This window comes from Rhodnius prolixus, unplaced genomic scaffold (genome assembly GCF_049639745.1).
Source record: "Rhodnius prolixus isolate KJV_2025 unplaced genomic scaffold, Rpr scaffold_9, whole genome shotgun sequence".
NCBI lineage: Eukaryota > Metazoa > Arthropoda > Insecta > Hemiptera > Reduviidae > Rhodnius > Rhodnius prolixus.
This window is the reverse complement of record NW_027411604.1, coordinates 10,209,052-10,228,866: the sequence shown is the minus strand read 5'-3', so window position 1 is coordinate 10,228,866 and position 19,815 is coordinate 10,209,052. Positions and strand designations below refer to the sequence as shown.

Sequence of the window (19,815 nt, the reverse complement as noted above, 5' to 3'; positions counted from 1 at the left end):
AATCATGGTTTTGGAATTTTCCACAAGTTCAGAATTAAAACAAAATATTTAGATCTCTATTCTTACTGGAAAAGTAATCCGGGAAAGGATATCCAACTTTTCTTACAATTACATTATTAATAAATTACAATATTAATATTAATAAATTTAATATAAAAAAGCAGTAGATCGTAAAAAAAAAAAACTGACGAAATTACAGATATCGGTTGGATTACCGATCTTGTTCGTTATTGTGAGATACATCCATGGAACCGCTCCTCAAGAAGATATGCTAATTTACAATATTGGTCTGCCAACCAGAACAACTGCGGAAGAAATTTTTAATTTGATAGATTCATATTTCAAAAAGCAAGATTTATCTTGGGATTTACGTCATCAAGTTTGTACCGATGGAGCCAAGGCAATGTTTGATAAATTGATTTCAACAATTATTCACCGATGTAAAAATGCTTTGCGATAGAAAACAAGCACAGCCAAGTCATTGAAAGAATTTTCTTTTTCTTTATTACAATATCAAAATTTGTAATTATTCCTTTTGTTAATTTTCATAAAATGTATTCTAGAAAATAAAAGAAATAAAACCTGATTCGCTACCTACTATACTATACAATTGTCTTATTAAGATTAAATAAAGATTCTTGTATCTGAATAATTTTGCGAATTTGAGTGGAAAAAAGCTTTGATTAACTATTTTATCAGTTACTTAAACATGAGGTTCCTTCAAGAAAGATCATGAGCTCGAAGGGTAATAGTTTGAAAACTCCTGCTTTAGAACAATGCTCCGTGATCTTTTCTTAAACAGAATACTACAAAGTTCTTGAATTTCACGGCACACATTTACTAATGCATGTTACACATAAATTGTATTTCTTATTATAAAGTAGCAACGATTCAAGGCGGCATCAATAGTTTTTAATTCTACCATTAATGATATTATTTAATTATTTTTGACGGCGAGCCACATGTGTGACTCTTGCTCGTAGTACTTAAAAGCACACTGTGGCCACGGCAGTACTGTGATTGCGAACCATTTCTTTTAGAAGGACATCTAGCCACCCCTTTCCCCGAGATAAGCCCTAATTTTTTCATGGAAAAATGGTGCAAAGAAAAGTTCTACGTGAGCACGTTGTTTAAAGAAAAATCTTTTCGACAAAACTTCAAAAAAGTGGAAAACTTCTCTCAGGCAGACACAGATATATAACACATACAACTCACTTTCTAAAAACTATTTTTTAATATTTGAAACATTGAATCGGAATATTAGACACTCTGATTATCAAGACTCTGTCTATTGAACCTTAAAAATTTTGAATAAAAGAGATTCAAATATAATAAAAAGTTTGGTAATTAACCCCTTAATGCACTTTTTTTTTTTGAAAAAACCGCTATATTTTATATTTGAATAAGTAAGTGTTATAGCTTACAATCCCATGTAAATGATAAATATCTATAAAACGATTGCTTTTCTTTGCTTTCACATTATTTTCAATTCTCGATTATATTCGAGAGTGAAAAATTATAGTAGCATAAAGTGCAACGCCGCTCGAATTATCTCGAGTGTGAACAGTTTGGCCAGTTTAGCGCGCTCGAGTTAATTCGAGCGTGCACGTTAAGGGGTTAATCATTAAAAAGAGAACTAACTGATTATGAAAACACCAGACCGGAAAAGAGGTAAATGTCCTTTCGCACTTAATTTTAATAAATGTTTATTATTTAAATAACAAAATGATGTCCTATTCATATTATCTACAAAGCGTACAATTTTTGTGAGAATTTTAGTAATTAATAGTATTGTAAGCACAAAAATGTTCTGTATTTACCCTAGCGATATCTTTTACAATTCAGACAAGCATTGTGTGAACAATTAACTTAGCAGTACACTTAAATCATCTAGTTCATAATCTTTCACATCAGTTTGTATATTAAATACAAAGTTTTGAAAAGCACTCCTTAGTTCGTCTCCATTCTCCATTACGTTACTGTTTACATATGATAAGCTTGCTACTGGACCACCTAAGCATAAAATTTGAATTTGATATTCATCACAATGGTGGGTTAAAACACAAAAAAATGAGAAATTAATAATTATAGAATTACTTAATTCCGGTACTGGTAGTTTTAATTCTGGATCCTTACAATTAGCAATGATAAGAGCATTATTATTTGAAATCATATTTTTAGCAACAAAATTTTCATACATTCGTTCCAATTCCATTAACTGTTCTTTAACCTCAGGATTGAATACTAAAACTACACCTTGTGCATTCCATGAAAATACGGGCCAAAATTGTTCATATCTGTAAAATAAAATTTTAAACCTTTTTGTGGAAACTAGCAGTAAGAAGTATTGACTGTCAAAATACCAAAGCTTTTATTTTCTGTTTTACCAATATCTCCGTTTCATTTTCTGATTAAGATGGGAAAGTAGATTCATCTGTAATAGCGAATAATTTACTTTCCATAAATGTTTCCGATGAGTTTGGTTTGGGAAGGGCATTTCTATTTCGTTTTTAAAACTATTGTTTCCATTGCGATACAACACAGTCATTTTCAGAACGAGGTGTTCCTCATAAAACCAACTTAATAATTTGGTAATTTCATTAAATTTATAACTCATGAATGGCTCAAAGTAGGGGCGAAAACCAGGGTGTTCGGCTGTTAATCCGAAGAATGAAGTGATCCTAAGAAAACTGGGCTCATTATTCGGATAGTTAATCGCAATAAATTAATGCTAAAGAGATTATAAGAGAAGGATAATCAATTCAAGAGTCTTAATTTTCTAAGCTTTTGAAAGGCATAAATTCTATTGGCTATTCCAGGCTATGAGAAGATACCATATTGACATATATTGTATGAACGAATACATATTTCCAAAGAAGATACAACTTTTCCCCTTTACAACATCTTTAAAAGAAGATAAAATAACATAATTTATAATAAGGCAGATATTTTGTAAATTGTATAAACCAAAAATCTTCAACTTACTTTTCATCGCCAGAACAATCCCATAATTCTATTTCTATATCATTCCTGTCATTGTTTATCTCATATTCCAGCACTCGAATTCCCGGAGTTGGTCGGTAATTATCTATGTTATAATCTATTGCTTCAGATAGAAAATTTGCAATCGTAGATTTTCCACACTTAGAACCGATACAAAAAACATATTATTACACTGAAAACTCCCAGGAATAACGCCAAATTTATTATTATTCATACCTTCAATGGACCAACTAAAATTATTTTTACTTTCTTCATATTTTCAAATTAAGTGATAATCGTCATCTCAAAGATTACTAGACTTTCGTTTTGATACCGTTGCTGAGGTAACTAAAAGTTTGCCATCATGAATGTATATGTTCTCGTTGCTAGGATTCCATTACATGAATTGTGTATTAATGCTTAACAGTACCTGTACTTACAAAACATTCTCAATATATTTAATAAGTTAATTTTATTATTAAAAACATTCTGTTATTATAAATGACTAATGATTTTTGTAACACGTAGTACTCTGCCAAATTCAAGTAATCGAATCTAGTTGAATTATATGTAGTCAAAAAGACAGAACATAAAATTTAATTCCGTAAACTCCAAATCCATAGATTTCTTTTAAAACGCCTTTCGCAAATTTAAAATTTACCTAACAAATCAACAAATTGATGTCAAAAATCGAAGCCAGATCATCAAGAATAAGGAGTTGAGACCTGGGATTGTAAGAAAGTAAAAATGAACCAACATGATACATGCTACGACGATACATTTTCAAAAATAAGAAATAGTAAAAAGTCCTTCTAAAGAAATCTTCATCCAATTTTACCGAAATTAGGTCGATCTATATATATTGAAAAAACCTGAAGTAAAACCAAAAAACCTTCAGAAAAAGCGGAAATTTTCTCCAAATTTCATTGCGATACTGTTGTTTCTGCATTTGACAGTGAAAATTAGGCCAAAGATAAATTGTACATGTCGGACCGATCTATTTTGAAAAACAACAAGTAAAAACTAGTGGAAAAAGTAGAAGTTGTTCCCTAATTTCCAAGGAAAGCTGCTGTTTCTGCATTTGACAGTGAATAATAACGCCAATGCTAGATTGTACACATAGAGTCGATCTATTTTGAAGAACAAGAAGTAAAAAGCAGTGGAAAAAGTGGAAGTTGTTCCTTAATTTCCAAGGAATGTTACTGTTTCTGCATTTTATAGTTAATAGTAAGGCCAATGCTAGATTGTACACATAGGGTCGATCTATTTTGAAGAACAAGACGTAAAAAGCAGTGGAAAAAGTGGATGTTGTTTATTAATTTCCAAGGAATGTTGCTGTTTCTGCATTTGATACTTAATATTAAGGCCAATGCTAAATTGTATACTTAGGGTCGATCTATTTTGAAGATCGAGAAGTAAAAACCAGTGGAAAAAGTGGAAGTTGTTCCTTAATTTCCATGGAATGATGCTGTTTGTGCAATTAATAGTTAATAGGAAGGCCAATACTGGATTGTATACTTAGGGTCGATCTATTTTGAAGAACAAGAAGTAAAAAGCAATGTTTTCAGTAAAAAGCGGAAATTGTTCATTAATTTCCAAGGAATGATGCTGTTTGTGCAATTAATAGTTAATAGGGAGTCCAATGGTAGATTGTCCATATAGGGTTGATCTATTTTGACAAACAGGAAGCAAATACCAGTGGAAAAAGTGGAAGTTGTTCCCTAATTTCCAAGGAATGCTGCTGTTTCTGCATTTAATAGTTAATAATAACGCCAATGCTAGATTGTACACTTAGAGTCGATCTATTTTGAAGAACAAGAAGTAAAAAGCAGTGGAAAAAGTGGTAATTGCTTGTTAATTTCAGAATACTGTTGCTTTTGTATTTGATATTTAACAGTAAGGCCAATACTAGATTGTATACAAAGGGTCGATCTATTTTGTAGATCAAGAAGTAAAAACCTGTGGAAAAAGTGGAAATTGCTTGTTAATTTCAGAATACTGTTGCTTTTGTATTTGATATTTAACAGTAAGGCCAATACTAGATTGTATAGTAAGGGTCGTTCTATTTTGTAGATCAAGAAGTAAAAACCAGTGGAAAAAGTGGAAATTGCTTGTTAATTTCAGTATACTGTTGCTTTTGTATTTGATATTTAACAGTAAGGCCAATACTAGATTGTATACAAAGGGTCGATCTATTTTGTAGATCAAGAAGTAAAAACCAGTGGAAAAAGTGGAAATTGCCTGTTAATTTCAGAATACTGTTGCTTTTGTATTTGATATTTAACAGTAAGGCCAATACTAGATTGTATACAAAGGGTCGATCTATTTTGTAGATCAAGAAGTAAAAACCTGTGGAAAAAGTGGAAATTTTTCATTAATTTCCAAGGAAGGCTACTGTTTCTGCATTTGATAGTTAATATTAATGACAATGCTAGACTGTACACATGAAGTCGATCTATTTTGAAAAACAACAAGTAAAAACTAGTGGAAAAAGTGGAAGTTGTTCCCTAATTTTCCAGGAATGCTGCTGTTTCTGCATTTGACAGTGAATAATAACGCCAATGCTAGATTGTACACATAGAGTCGATCTATTTTGAAGAACAAGAAGTAAAAAGCAGTGGAAAAAGTGGAAGTTGTTCCTTAATTTCCAAGGAATGTTACTGTTTCTGCATTTTATAGTTAATAGTAAGGCCAATGCTAGATTGTACACATAGGGTCGATCTATTTTGAAGAACAAGACGTAAAAAGCAGTGGAAAAAGTGGATGTTGTTTATTAATTTCCAAGGAATGTTGCTGTTTCTGCATTTGATAGTTAATATTAAGGCCAATGCTAAATTGTATACTTAGGGTCGATCTATTTTGAAGATCGAGAAGTAAAAACCAGTGGAAAAAGTGGAAGTTGTTCCTTAATTTCCATGGAATGATGCTGTTTGTGCAATTAATAGTTAATAGGAAGGCCAATACTGGATTGTATACTTAGGGTCGATCTATTTTGAAGAACAAGAAGTAAAAAGCAATGTTTTCAGTAAAAAGCGGAAATTGTTCATTAATTTCCAAGGAATGATGCTGTTTGTGCAATTAATAGTTAATAGGGAGTCCAATGGTAGATTGTCCATATAGGGTTGATCTATTTTGACAAACAGGAAGCAAATACCAGTGGAAAAAGTGGAAGTTGTTCCCTAATTTCCAAGGAATGCTGCTGTTTCTGCATTTAATAGTTAATAATAACGCCAATGCTAGATTGTACACTTAGAGTCGATCTATTTTGAAGAACAAGAAGTAAAAAGCAGTGGAAAAAGTGGTAATTGCTTGTTAATTTCAGAATACTGTTGCTTTTGTATTTGATATTAACAGTAAGGCCAATACTAGATTGTATACAAAGGGTCGATCTATTTTGTAGATCAAGAAGTAAAAACCTGTGGAAAAAGTGGAAATTGTTCATTTATTTCCAAGTAATGCTACTGTTTCTGCATTTGATAGTTAATATTAATGACAATGCTAGACTGTACACATGAAGTCCATCTATTTTGTAGTACGAGAAGTAAAAAGCAGTGGAAAAAGTGGAAGTTGTTCCCTAATTTTCAAGGAATGCTGCTGTTTCTGCATATGATAGTTAATAGTAAGGCCAATGCTAGATTGTACACATAGGGTCGATCTATTTTGAAGAACAAGACGTAAAAAGCAGTGGAAAAATTGGAAGTTGTTCCTTAATTTCCAAAGAATGGTGCTGTTTGTTAAATTAATAGTTAATAGTAAGGCCAATGCTAGATTGTATACATAGGGTCGACGTATTTAGAAGTTCAAGAAGTAAAAAGCTGTGGAAAAAGTGAAAGTTGTTCCCTAATTTTCTAGGAATATTACTGTTTCTGCATTTTATAGTTAATAGTAAGGCCACTGCTAGATTGTATACTTAAGGTCGATCTATTTTGAAGATCAAGAAGTAAAAAGCAGTGGAAAAAGTGGAAGTTGTTCCTTAATTTCCAAGGAATGGTGCTGTTTCTGCATTTGATAGTTAATATTAAGGCCAATGCTAAATTGTATACTTAGGGTCGATCTATTTTGAAGATCGAGAAGTAAAAACCAGTGGAAAAAGTGGAAGTTGTTCCCTAATTTCCAAAGAATGCTGCTGTTTCTGCATTTGATAGTTAATATTAAGGCCAATGCTAGATTGTATACTTAGCGTCGATCTATTTTGCGGAACAAGAAGTTCAATGCAGTGGTAAAAGTGGAACATTACCCCTAATTTAAATGTAATGTTGCAGTTTCCGTATTTGATAGATAACATTAAGGTCGTGGTTAATTTGAATATGTGGGGTTGATATATTTGAAAATCAAGAGTTAAAAACTATTTGAAAAATAAAAAATGTTTTTCTAATTTCACTGGAATGTTTCTTTTTCTTTATTTGATAAGTAATAATTATGCTAATGCTACGAGTAAGCTAATGCTCGTATATTATGCATGTTGGGCCGATCTATGTTGAAATAGGAGAAGTGCATGTAGTTGGAAATAGTCTCCTATTTTCTCTGGACTGGTGCTATTTTGGTTTTTGGTTAGGTAATAATCAGGCCAACGCTATTTATATTAAAAGGAACCCCTAATTTTTTAAACTCGAGAAAGAAAATAATAGGACTGGGGATCATAAGTAATGAAAATTTATTAATTTAACAGCTATTAGGTTTTTCATATTATTGACAGCCATTTTTAGGAAGTCCAGCTTATAATTTCTGTTATTTTTTAATGTACCGTTTGAGATTAATAATGCAACTATTTACCTTGAAGAAATGGAAAAATTAAAATAAAATGAGAATTAGATAATATGTAAATATACATGTGTATATCGAAAGAGAAAACCTAATGCAATCCGAAAAACTTCTAACAGAAATACTTACACATTTAATGATTGCCTTGTGGTTCAAGATGAGACTATCATGAGCTCTTTAAGCATTTTAGAGAAAAGTATAATGTTGTTAAAAGTATGTTTTAAGCATTGAATATCCTGTTTATAATTTTTTGGGCCACCGCTGATTGAGCCTAAAAGAAGCTGACCAAACCAGCAGGGAGGCCTTTATCTTTAAACGAAGACATTTGTTATACAATTAACACCCGGACTAATTTTAATTAATTAATCCTATCTGGATAGGATTGTTTTTTCTTTCGGTTTCCTGCAAATTGTATCTTACAGTAATGGCGAGAAACTGCTTATGCTTTGGGGTTTGAGACGTCAAGTTAGCGCAAGTGATCCCATTGGTTTCTCCCCGGGTATGCTCTACAGTTCAAAAAAAGTGGATTATTGAATTGCATATTTTCATGATGATGCTAGCTGTTCTGCAATCAGTTTTAATTGTGTACCTGAACAATGTTGCAGATTTTGTAGCAACTGATCAAACATCTGTGGGCTTATTGTCCCATTTTTTGGATTAGTAAACTTTTGATGTGGCTATTGATGCTGAACATGTCGTTAGACTGAATTTGGGTAAATAGAACTGGCTTCACAGTACGCATAGAATATGCTTTTGCTTAAAAATAAGCTTAGCTTAACCGAGGTTTTCCTTAGCTGCTAATAGCAGGAATTCAACTTCAATAAAAACATAGCCAGTTACAAATTAAAAATTATTGAAAGAGGGATTTCTTAAATAAATCATCGTCATAACCATTTTTTAAAATTATTATTTTTTTTTCTTTATTTTCAATATATATATTATTTTGTTTTATTGTATTAAGAAGAAAGTGAGAATAAAATTTTTAATTTTTTTGTTCTTTTTTGTTATAATAATAATGCACAACACAGAAACAAAATTGGCACAAAGAGCTATACATTACAAAAAAAGCAATTAATGTAATTATGTAAATACGTGAAAAGAGAAGTTATATTCATTTATTTTCACTAAATAAATATATATATTATTTGTATTTATAATTAACTTATTTAATTTTACATATCAAAGAATTAGTAGTAGTGATAAATGTCCATTCTTTTTAAATTTACTTTATCTTAATTAAAAAACTTAACAACTATGATTCCTAAAGCTTGGTACTAATTTCAGAGATAATATCAGTCAAACTAAGAAATGGATTTTTATTTAATTTAATATTTATTATATATTATTATATATTTATTCGATCATTATAAAGAAAATATTGCTTTAAAATCTGGAATATAAGTGTTAAATATATTATTATAAATTTCTTTTATAATATTGCTATTAATAATTTCTTTTCTTCTATTCATTTAATTTAAAGAATATTAAGGAGAATTTGAAAAAGTAAATTTATTTCTTGCTAAAAAGTTCAATTTATTTTAAAAAAGACAGATCTAAAAGTTATTTAATTTTAAAAAAGAAAACACTTTTACAACACATGAAGTTAAATTCTGAAAAAACTACTGTTTTTAATTATTAGTTTTATAATATATATGTATATTTTTTTACAGTATTTAATAAAACACTCTGTGGCAGTACAAAGAAGTAGGATATTTGAAAAAAGACACTCTTCTTTTTAATACATTCCTTTTTCTTTTTAATTATATAGCTCCTTAAAGTTAATAACAGAAGATAAACCTTAGACATATAGAGATTTATTTTTTAGTATAATATTGGTATTTTGTTGATTTTTAAAATTATCTCTATAATAATGAACAAAGTGAATTAGAAAATAATTTGTGAACTATCATTACTAATTAATCTTTTGTTCTTCTTTTTTGTCATCATTGATTTTTCTTTTTTACTCTATGTTTTTCTTTTTATTTATTTTTCCTAATATTATTAAAAAAAAATTCTACGAGAGAAGTTTTAGTTCTTCTTTTAATTACTTTATTAATTTAAATTTTAAAAAAGTGAGATTTTTTCGCTTTAAAGAAATGGGCACACAAACAAATTAATATGAATATTTTTGTTAAAACTTTAAAAAAAAAGATTATTTAAAATTTAAAAATCTATTTGAAAATTAAAAAATAAATCAACGAAAATTCATTTCACTTTATAATTTATGTTATTATCTATTAATTTTTTGTTTTTAATTTAAGTTATTTTAAATATATATATTTGTTTTCAATTAGGCCATTTTTTTTTTTAATGAATCAACATTTGTTTATTGATGGAAATTTTTTAAATACATTTTTTTTTTTTTTACAAACAGAACCCTTCTTTTCATTTTTCACAATTTACAAAAAAACAATCCAAACATTATAAATTCAGAGGGGCAACACTCAATACATGAAGAGAGAGAGTGATTGAGTGAGGGAGGGAGAGAAAATTGTGTACTTTATTATGTACTTATAAAAGAGAGTGCGCATTCAATAAGATTTATTTACAGAAAACAAAAAAGAAAAACTTGTACACTAGATTTTCCTATTACAGATTTTAAGGAGAGGAAAATAGGACATTTTTTGTTATTTTTTTTTTCTTTTTTTATTTATCCCTGATGTGACCCTTAATCTGTTACATAGGTTGGGTTTACCAGAGTTGTTTTTATTATTAGAGTCTCATTTCAATAAAAATAAATAAATAAAAATGTTAAAAATATAAGTAACTATGCAAGTTAGAATCATTATTCTTAAAATCTTCAATTTGTGGATATTAGTTTCTCATTAGTTATTGGAATAATAATAGAATCGAAAAAAATAAAAGAAAGTCAATGCTTTGATGAAATTGACAAGGAAACTGATGTCACGCTCCTTGCTTTGAAAAGTCTTCTTAGATGTACAATACAAAAAGAAAGAGATTCAAGTCTTCGAACATTAGTGACTAATGAGTTAATTAGTTTCGGATAATTAAACAGCCTGCCATGTTGAACTAGCAGTGTGACAGTTAATTGTTACTTGTTTGTTTAAGTTAGATTTTTAAAAATCACGAACAATACCAACATATTTAATTGAGACTGACCACGGGCAGTTCATTAAAAATATTTTTGGCCTATTGAATACGTCTAAAAGTTATTTAATGAATAGGAAAATTCCAAAAGTGTAGAGGGCATTTAAACAAATTTACTGCAAATCATATAAAGGAGGTCACAAATTGTTGAGTTCCAAGAATAACTGTTTTTTGTTTTTTTTATACAAAAAGAACAATTTTGTCAAAGTAACAAGTGAAGTCTACGTGTTTTTATTTTCCCCTCAATTCCAGAAATTCCTAAATCTCTGGTTAGTACGATTAACAAAATTTTAAATGAGACTCTATTAATAATAAATAAAATCGATTAAAAAGAGATACTTCTAGAGTGAACGTGTTCTGGTAACCCTTTTCTTATTTTTGAGAAAAAAGATAAGGAAGGAAAAAATACTCGAAAAATAGATTTATTTATATATGCTTGATAATATATTTTTTTGTGTTTAATATGTATCATATATGCAGAAACATAAAAAGTAATAATCTTATTTTATTTAATTTTTATTTTTTAATAACTAAAAACAAACAGTTTATTGCGTGTATCACTTTTTTGATTAATTTTTGTTTATATAAATTAGGTGTTTTATACGATTTTAATCTATGTTTTTATGTATATTAATTGTAAATGAACGCGAATATTATTTTTGTGTGAAATTGAGTAAATGTGGTGATTTGTTTCATTATATGTGATGTGTATTTTTGTGTCAAAAGGTGTTGTGTTTGATGAACGTGATTTTAGCAATATATTTATATAAATTTATTTATCTTTAATATATACATATATGACACATAATCTTATAAATACTATGAAGGTAATTGTTTTTGAATATATTTTTTTCTTTTTTTTTTTTTTTTTTTACTAAACAATATATATGTTTCTAATACATATTAATAAAAATAACTTTTTTATTTTTATTTTAAAGACAAATTTAATTATTCAAAGCTAATTAGGTGACTATCACATTATTATTTATTTATTTTATTTTTATTTTTTACTTTTTTTTTCTTGGGAAAGGCATACAGAAGTGTTCATATATAGTTTATTTTTTAAAACGATTTTTCATTAAAACAAGCGAATAAAAATGAATAGAAACGAAGATTCATCAGTATAATAATTTTTTAATTGATTTCTACTGACCAAGCTTCTAACTGACTGACTTCAGAGTTCTGAACTCACAGTAAAAAAAATAAACATCTATAATGCAAATAATTTGTTTTTAAAACACGTTGAAAGAAGAAAAAGATCTTTAAAAAACTCTTCTATTACTGTGGTGATTTTACTCTAATAAAAGTTGAAATAATCAACTTTTACTCAATAAAGCACATCTTTGTTAGTTAACCAATTTATTATTAAATACGCTCCTTATGAGCAAGAAATAATAATAATGCCTACCTTTAAAATAAAGAACTGTGTCTAGCCATTGCTTAGGTACTTTCATCCAGGCTAACTTGCACGCAATTCATGATGGCTTTTTTAGCAATCTGTTTTGGAAAGTTACAACCAGGTGATTCGAAAGACCAAAAAAAAAAAAAAAAAAATTGTGTTTGGATCATCGTTTAAGCGTAAAGTCACTTGTGTCGAAAAGTGGCTCCTCCACAATATTTTAGAATCCAAACAAGCCAGTTATAACGAGGAGAGAGATCAAAAAAGGGGTAGTCACCTAGATTTATGAACAAAATTTCTATAGCTCATTCGATTTTCAGATTTCAGAATTTATTTTTAGATTTGAAAATATTCAATATTATGTCAAGAAGATAACCAGCAACTTGCTTATTATTTTATTAAGAAGTAACGCGATTGTACAATATTTGGTACAAATTGAAAATACAATACGTCAATTATTTACTTTTCATACGTTAAATCATCAAATAAATTAAAAACTGAATTGTATTCATTGGCTAATTTCACACAAATATCTATGAATACACATATCTTTTTTATAGACATCCTTATTCAGATACCATTATCTTGGAAAGCGAAACTCGTTTCCATAAAAAAAGCAGTCTCTTAATGGTCGAAGAGTTTTCAAGACACTCAATCAACGTGTTTTAAAAGATAAAAAAAAAATATATATATGTATATATAAAGTTATAAAGCGCAAAGAAATTTGTACAAATACGAAGCTTGATATGTGTTTTAATTTAATTTTTTAGTTTATTTCTTTTGTTTTCAAAATTAATTACATTCCTCAAAATAAATTTCCTCAAATTTATGATTGTTTTTATCAAAACTTCGGTTTCTTTTTAAAAATACTTCCTCAAATTATCTAACCAAATATTATTTTAGTCCAAAAAATTCTTTTGAAAGGAACTATTGAAAAAAATATATCAAACTGAAGATTATAAAAATATTTAAAATTTCTTTGGGTTAATCTCGTGTTTTAAGAATAAAATTTATTATATTTTTTTGTTTTGTTTTATGTGCTTTATAGTTTAGTCTTACTATAGTAGACAAGAATCTAATAATTCCTTATGTAATCAATTCCTTACCATTTCATGTTTTGTATTATTTTTCAAATCCAGGAACTTGCCTATTTAATTTTTATACATATGACTACATTTCAGTTTATCTGACTTTTATATTGTATTCTTTAACGGTTATTATAAATTAATCAAAACAATATAGTTTTGGTTTCATTAAAATTTTCATTACTCCTTATTTATATATAGCTTATGAGAAGAACATATTATAACGAAGTAATCAGAAAGTATGGACTCATAAATTCAAAGGTAATAAACTTCTACAAATTAAATTTAAATTTTGTGTAGTTAAATTATTTATTACGTTTTCAGATTAAATAAAAATAAACAGGCATTATAAAACCGAGTAATACTGTTATATGTTTTCTTTCTTTATTTACTGTTTCATTTGTATGTCTTTAATTAAACCTCTAAATAATATCTCTGATAATGGACATTTTCAGAATTTCATTTCACGATTCTCACATTTGGATTTATAATTTCATTCAAACTCCAGATCCAATCAAATTTTTTCACTTGCAAATTGAATCGTAGAATCTTATTTAATTTTATAAAAATAAATTATGCATTCTCCACCTATAGTTTCTTTTGTATATTTTTGGCGCTTAACATACGATTAATTATGCAGAACAAACCATTACTCGAAGTCTAAGAAAGAATAAACACAAGTTTCTACATAAGTTTCTGTGCACTTCTGCTTCGCTTATATGACTAATTCTTACAAGACACTCATGAGAACTAGATGAAACCAAATTTCTCGTCAACAAAAAATGGATAAAAATCGTCGAGAATAGGTAACTAATTTACAGTTTATCTCTAATCTGGTTAAATGGTATTGATTTCAGTTTAGGAGAATCACAATAAACAAGCAAGAAACTGGCGATAAACATTTTTAGTATGAAGGAATAATTAAAAGAGTTACCTCCTTAAATTCAAGGCTTTCAGCAACTCTCTAAACCTCGACTCCCAATCTTATTGTAATGCTCTACTGTAGCACATGTGCAACTGTTAGTGACTGTCCTCGATAAAAGAGATAAATAAAGCATAAGAGACAAATAGGGCAGACATCTCTGAAAAGTACCTTAGTAACTTACTTGCTTAGCGAAGGGAATAAGTAATGTTCTCCACTAATTTCTCTCAGACTCCTTACGCATTTTCTTGACTGATCCTTCGAGATTTTACTTAATAATTCTGCCAGTAAATCAGACAGTGTATAGCAATTTCGTTGCTCTACTAAGTGAAGGTAAAAACCTATTCTGTTCATAAATCAGCTGCAAAGGAGGCCTCTGCTATACTGCCACCTTGATTAAGTTTTGATTATATGATTTAAATTTGATGAAATTTTTTTGACAACTATATATTCTTGACCACATCAACGAAACTTAATGTACAATTCTGCGCCAAATATTGTTTCCATTTACATGATTAGCACGGCAGCCATAAAGGTAAAGTGCCGATCCCTGGGCTTAGAGGGAACGGACTTTTTACTTTCTCAAATATTTCGGCACTTCTACTACTGCAACAATTAGAGATCCGAACACAATATCACAAATACACAATGACAGCCAAAAACTGAGTTCGTGTACCAAACCAGTTTTGGGTCAGCAATCATCCTACAAAACAAATCTCAACACTCCTCTTACAATTAGTCTCGCTCTTACGCACTGTACACATGTGAAATAAGGTCTATAGCTTTCCAAGCTTTCAGAACAAAAAGATTCTTTCAGTTTGTTACTAGACACACATTTTTACAATTCATGAAACAAAACATCAGAGTCCTTTATAAGAGATATTGTTATTATTTTTTTAAAAAGCTTAAAAATTACATGAATATTACTTAGTCGGAAATTTCTTCTTATTTCATTGTTTGTACACAAACTATAATTTAACGAAAAAATTGTTAACCAAATTTTGGACCAACAGACATCTATGAAAACACTCTAATTTATATTATTTTTTAATTAAAATTTAAAATGACTTTTGCATAAAAATTTATCTTAAGATTATTATAAATATCTGACATAAATTATATATTATAAATATAATTAACATTTATTCAGAAAATTTTATTTCTTGATTTTTTTTTTCTTTACTATAATACTCTAACACCATTATTACATAATATATATTATTTCACTATGAATTAACCATAATTTCTTAAAATTTTAATTATTTAACATTTAATTTAATAATTTCCCTAAATATAATGACGAAATATATATATTTTATTATTAAAAAAACACAAAAATCTATTTCATTATTATATTGTCCTACGTATTACATTTAATATAATAAATTATATTTTTAAATATGAGAAACGATAAATATTGCCAATGGAATCAGCTGGGACTCATAGCTGACCATTGACATTATTAAATCATTTTTTTCTAGATATATTATATTTATATTTATTATTTATTGATTCAATTTATTTTACTTATTATTATTTATTCTTTTTTGTTAGCTACACATAAATGTATCTTCCATTAAATATTAACTACTGATACGAAAAACAACATAATCTTTCACACACATTTTTTTGTTTAATATTTTTTAAATACACGAATAACTATTGTGTACAAACAATTTCTACAAAGGTATTAATTCAGCAATTTCAATTCCAATAAATAATATTCATAACATTAAGCTTTTTTTTTCAAAATTTGTTATGTTTAATTTTTTTACTTATTTTAAGGCTTGTCTTTTTAAATATAAATATAAATTTGTTATTACGCAAAGTAGCCGCTTGTTGCATATGGAGTAACGTATCATCGTTCGGATTAATCGTGAATATTGCCGCGTTGCTTCGTTCCTTATCAAGCAAATTGTAACACAAAGCAATGATGAAAGGGTCTGATGGAGCGCTTATTGGTTCTTCCCTTACCCTTCTTTCTGTTATTGTTTTATTAATTTTTTTCACTTTAGATAATTCATGCTTTCGTTGTGATTCATCATTTGTTTGATTTCAACTGTACAGTGAAAATAATGAAAAATTCAAGGATAAATCTTTGTGAATTTATATGTGGACGACTGATTGATGTTTAAAGTCTGCTAATAAGCTTGCTCCCCCTTTCTACTCTCTGCAATGTGCTTACTATTGCTTCGCCCACTGACCAAAGGTAAACTAGGTTATTTTTATTTTCACGGAATTAATACAAAATTTATAACGCTGTAACTTTCCTGCTGTGTGCAACATAGTTGATTCAAGTTCATTAAAAATAGGAAATCATATCGTATCATCTGTAGTAACAAACAAACAGGAATTAAAGTAGGAGTCAAATCCGTTCTCTAGTATCGTATCGATGATTCCAATATAACAGTGATAGCAACAAATACGAAATTTGTACCAAATGCAACAAAGTAGATTAGATGGCTTAATATTTGTTTACCCCTGACATTTCTTTGAGAATTATCCACAAAATTTTGTTGATGTTTCAAAAATTAAAAACAAAAATAGTACAATAACAATAATAATTTTTGGCTAGTTTTGAGGAAATATCTAGATTCATTTTTATTTATCTATTTTTTTTTTATACAATTTTAAGAAAATCATTAACCAAAAATCCTTTTTTTCTTGTCTTTTTTTTCTGATTGTCAACAGCAAAAATGAGCTTTATTACTTGTTTTGTTAAAAAAAATCCTATTAATCTGTTAGTTTTAAAAGAGTTTTGAAAAGAAAGAGAATTCAACAGAGTTCAGTTATTAGAAGGTTTATTACACTCAAGAAAATATAAACTTTAAGCTATAAAAAAAACAGTTACTACTTTTTTTAGAGCTTGCTTACCATGGATAGTTTCACAATTAATTGAATTTAAACTCAATATTATTCAATAAATATTAAATTCGTGGTTTTTATTTACTTGTTTATTTTTTCGCGTTGTATAAAGCGACATTATTTATTTATTTATTTTTTACTTCAACCTAGGTTTTTCTAGATATTAGGTGAAGATACAGAATGTGGAATTTGTAAATAATAATAAATAATACCTTTTTTTTTAAAAAAAAAACAAAGAAAATTCCTAAATATACATACATTTTTAATAAATATTAATTATTTAAAAAAAAATTAACCCTACAAATAGAATTATTATTTATTGCACACAATTTTAAGCAATACAAAAAAATTACCCACTCTATAAAAGAGTAAACAAAATTATTTGATACGTTTGCATTGCTTTTCTGTCCTTTCAATTTTATTTTTTTTGCAATTTATTATCATTATTATTTTGTTTAAACAATAAATAAATTTAAAATTTTTATATTTGTTAAAAAAGTATAGATTAGATAATACATATCCTATAAAAACAATTTTCTTTTTTTTTCTACAAAATAAATAACACCTAACAATAAATATGGAGCAAAAATTTTAAATAGAATTTTCCTCATTTAAATACATAAAAATAAAAATTAATAAACAAACCAAATGAATTGTCTTTTTATAATTATTATTATTTATTTCTAATTTAATAGATCTAATTAATAGATTTTTAATAAATCTTAATAATAGAGGCCTGGAGGGAGGTAATTTATTTATTTATTTTTGAATATAATTTAGCAGTTAAATAATAAAATTAAGAGAAAGAGATTCCACTCCTTAAACTTGGAAACATTATTATTACTCTTTATAATAATGGAGCATATATTTCATTTTTATTAAAGTATTTTTTTGGCCTCCACCGCTGCACTCTTTAAAAATCATGATTAAATCTAATTAAAAAATTAAAACTTAACAAATGACTTCAAATTTTCAATAAGAGTAAGTGAAAGAAAAGCTTATAGAAAGGTGTTTTTTGTTTTGTTTTCAATAGTTTTATAATTTTTTTTTGTTTTTTCTTTTTTCTTTTAATTCATCTTCAAAAAGTGGAATGTGGGAAGACTTCATATGGTGTACAAAGTATTAAGTAAAATTAAATAATCATTCACAATAATCATTATGATATTTTTGTTTTGTTTTTTATACATGCTGTATAAATTCTGGGTTTAGATATGAGAAACCCATGAATTCCGTTTGATCTAAATTCATCATAAATAATTTATCTGTTGGTGTCAAATCAGTCTTCTCTGAAGTAAACTGCTTGTCAAAATTGCTAACGTCTTTACGATGTTTCTGTAAAATAATGTATAATTTAAAGTTAATCATACAAAATATATCTCAATAGTAAATCTGGAAGGCAAAATAAATAATTATAGGTATTTACAGTCAAAATTATTATCTTTTTAATGTATGTTTATATAACAGGTAAATACGTTTAGCTTACTTATACTTCATTTAGCTTTCTTTACATTCTTATCAGTACAATTATCAAATTATTCAGGATGTTAAATGTTGCCAATATCGTACAATTAATAGAATCAACATCGAAATAACATTTGAACAGTAGAAAAAAGGACAATGGTCACTCAATTAAAATAAACCTGAGGGGCAAAGTGACTAAATTGGTAGTCCCTACTTTGAAAAATAAAATTATCTTAATATAATTATTACGCGACACGACAGCATGTTATCTAGAACTGGGAAACGGATGTTGAAGAAATAGACATATATCTTTTATTATTTTTTAATTTATTATTATTTTAATTCAGGTTCAGAAGTAAAAAAAAAAAATATCGCCTAACTTAACGAGCAAGACAAGAAAAACAGAGAAATCATAAATGAAATTTGCTAGTAAGTGTAACAAAAATTTCATTTACGACTAAATTTGATTCAATATTTGTAAGTATGTATTCTAGAGAATCAAAAGAATAGATGTTTCTGGACAAGATCGGCTGAATTTAAAAACCTTAAATCTCTTTTGATTTCGTTTTTATTCTAAACAGTGTTTACAAAATCAACAGTCCTCTCATAGTTAATTATTGAAGTTTAAACTGTTTTATAACTGAAAATAACAGTTTATGTTCTACTGAGTTTCATTTTCCTTTTTCTTTTCAAGTTCACCTGTAGTTGTATCACGTTTAAGTTCTGTATAAGTTTGTTTATTTCAATTATTTTTAAATCTTAATTCTAATAGTACAGTAAAAGGTTAACTCTTTCTGTAACAAGCAACTTTGTACAAATACAGAAATAAAAATATTATAGTCGTAAAAAAAAAAAAAATTATTATTGTTATTGAAGGTTAAGACAATAAATTAAAGGATCACTTACAATTTTCGGCTTGAATGGTGGTTGCACTTCTCTAGCCTCGATTCGTTCCCAATCTATCCTCCGGAAGAATGAATGACCACGTACATCTTCCTCTCCACGTAAACCACAACCCAGCCTTTTGCTAGGATTTTTAGTTAAAAACTATAAAACAGATTTTTAAGTTAGAATACCTACTATTATAATCATTTAAAACAACATTTTAAGCAATAAAGATACTAATGTCTTAAGTTAGAACATAAAAGTGAACAAATTAAAGTCCAATAATCTCTCAAATTTGATTTTCATCCATTTTCAGAGGCAAAATTTGTCGGGAACTTCACTTTAAC

At 27.7% G+C, this 19,815-nt stretch overlaps 2 protein-coding genes across 10 annotated transcripts in view; both read right to left on the bottom strand.

The window, feature by feature from the left end:
* Positions 1-1,751: 1,751 nt before the first annotated feature.
* Positions 1,752-14,575, bottom strand: LOC141454523 (intraflagellar transport protein 22 homolog). Its single transcript, XM_074128850.1, has 5 exons — positions 14,442-14,575; positions 3,220-3,412; positions 2,986-3,143; positions 2,098-2,297; positions 1,752-2,013 (listed from the first exon to the last, which is right to left on the bottom strand). Exons 2-5 carry the CDS (start codon positions 3,256-3,258, stop codon positions 1,865-1,867), a joined length of 546 nt encoding a protein of 181 aa, XP_073984951.1. The 5' UTR covers positions 3,259-3,412; positions 14,442-14,575; the 3' UTR covers positions 1,752-1,864.
* The window catches only part of Pkc53E (Protein C kinase 53E), a 235,514-nt gene continuing 225,740 nt past the window's right edge, over positions 10,042-19,815 (bottom strand). For all 9 annotated transcript variants that reach the window (XM_074128831.1, XM_074128830.1, XM_074128832.1 and 6 more), the window contains 2 exons: positions 19,490-19,630; positions 10,042-18,454 (listed from right to left, as the gene is read on the bottom strand). In XM_074128831.1, the coding sequence (XP_073984932.1) occupies positions 18,302-18,454; positions 19,490-19,630 (294 nt within the window). In that variant the 3' untranslated portion in view covers positions 10,042-18,301. The remainder of the gene's footprint in view (positions 18,455-19,489; positions 19,631-19,815) is intronic.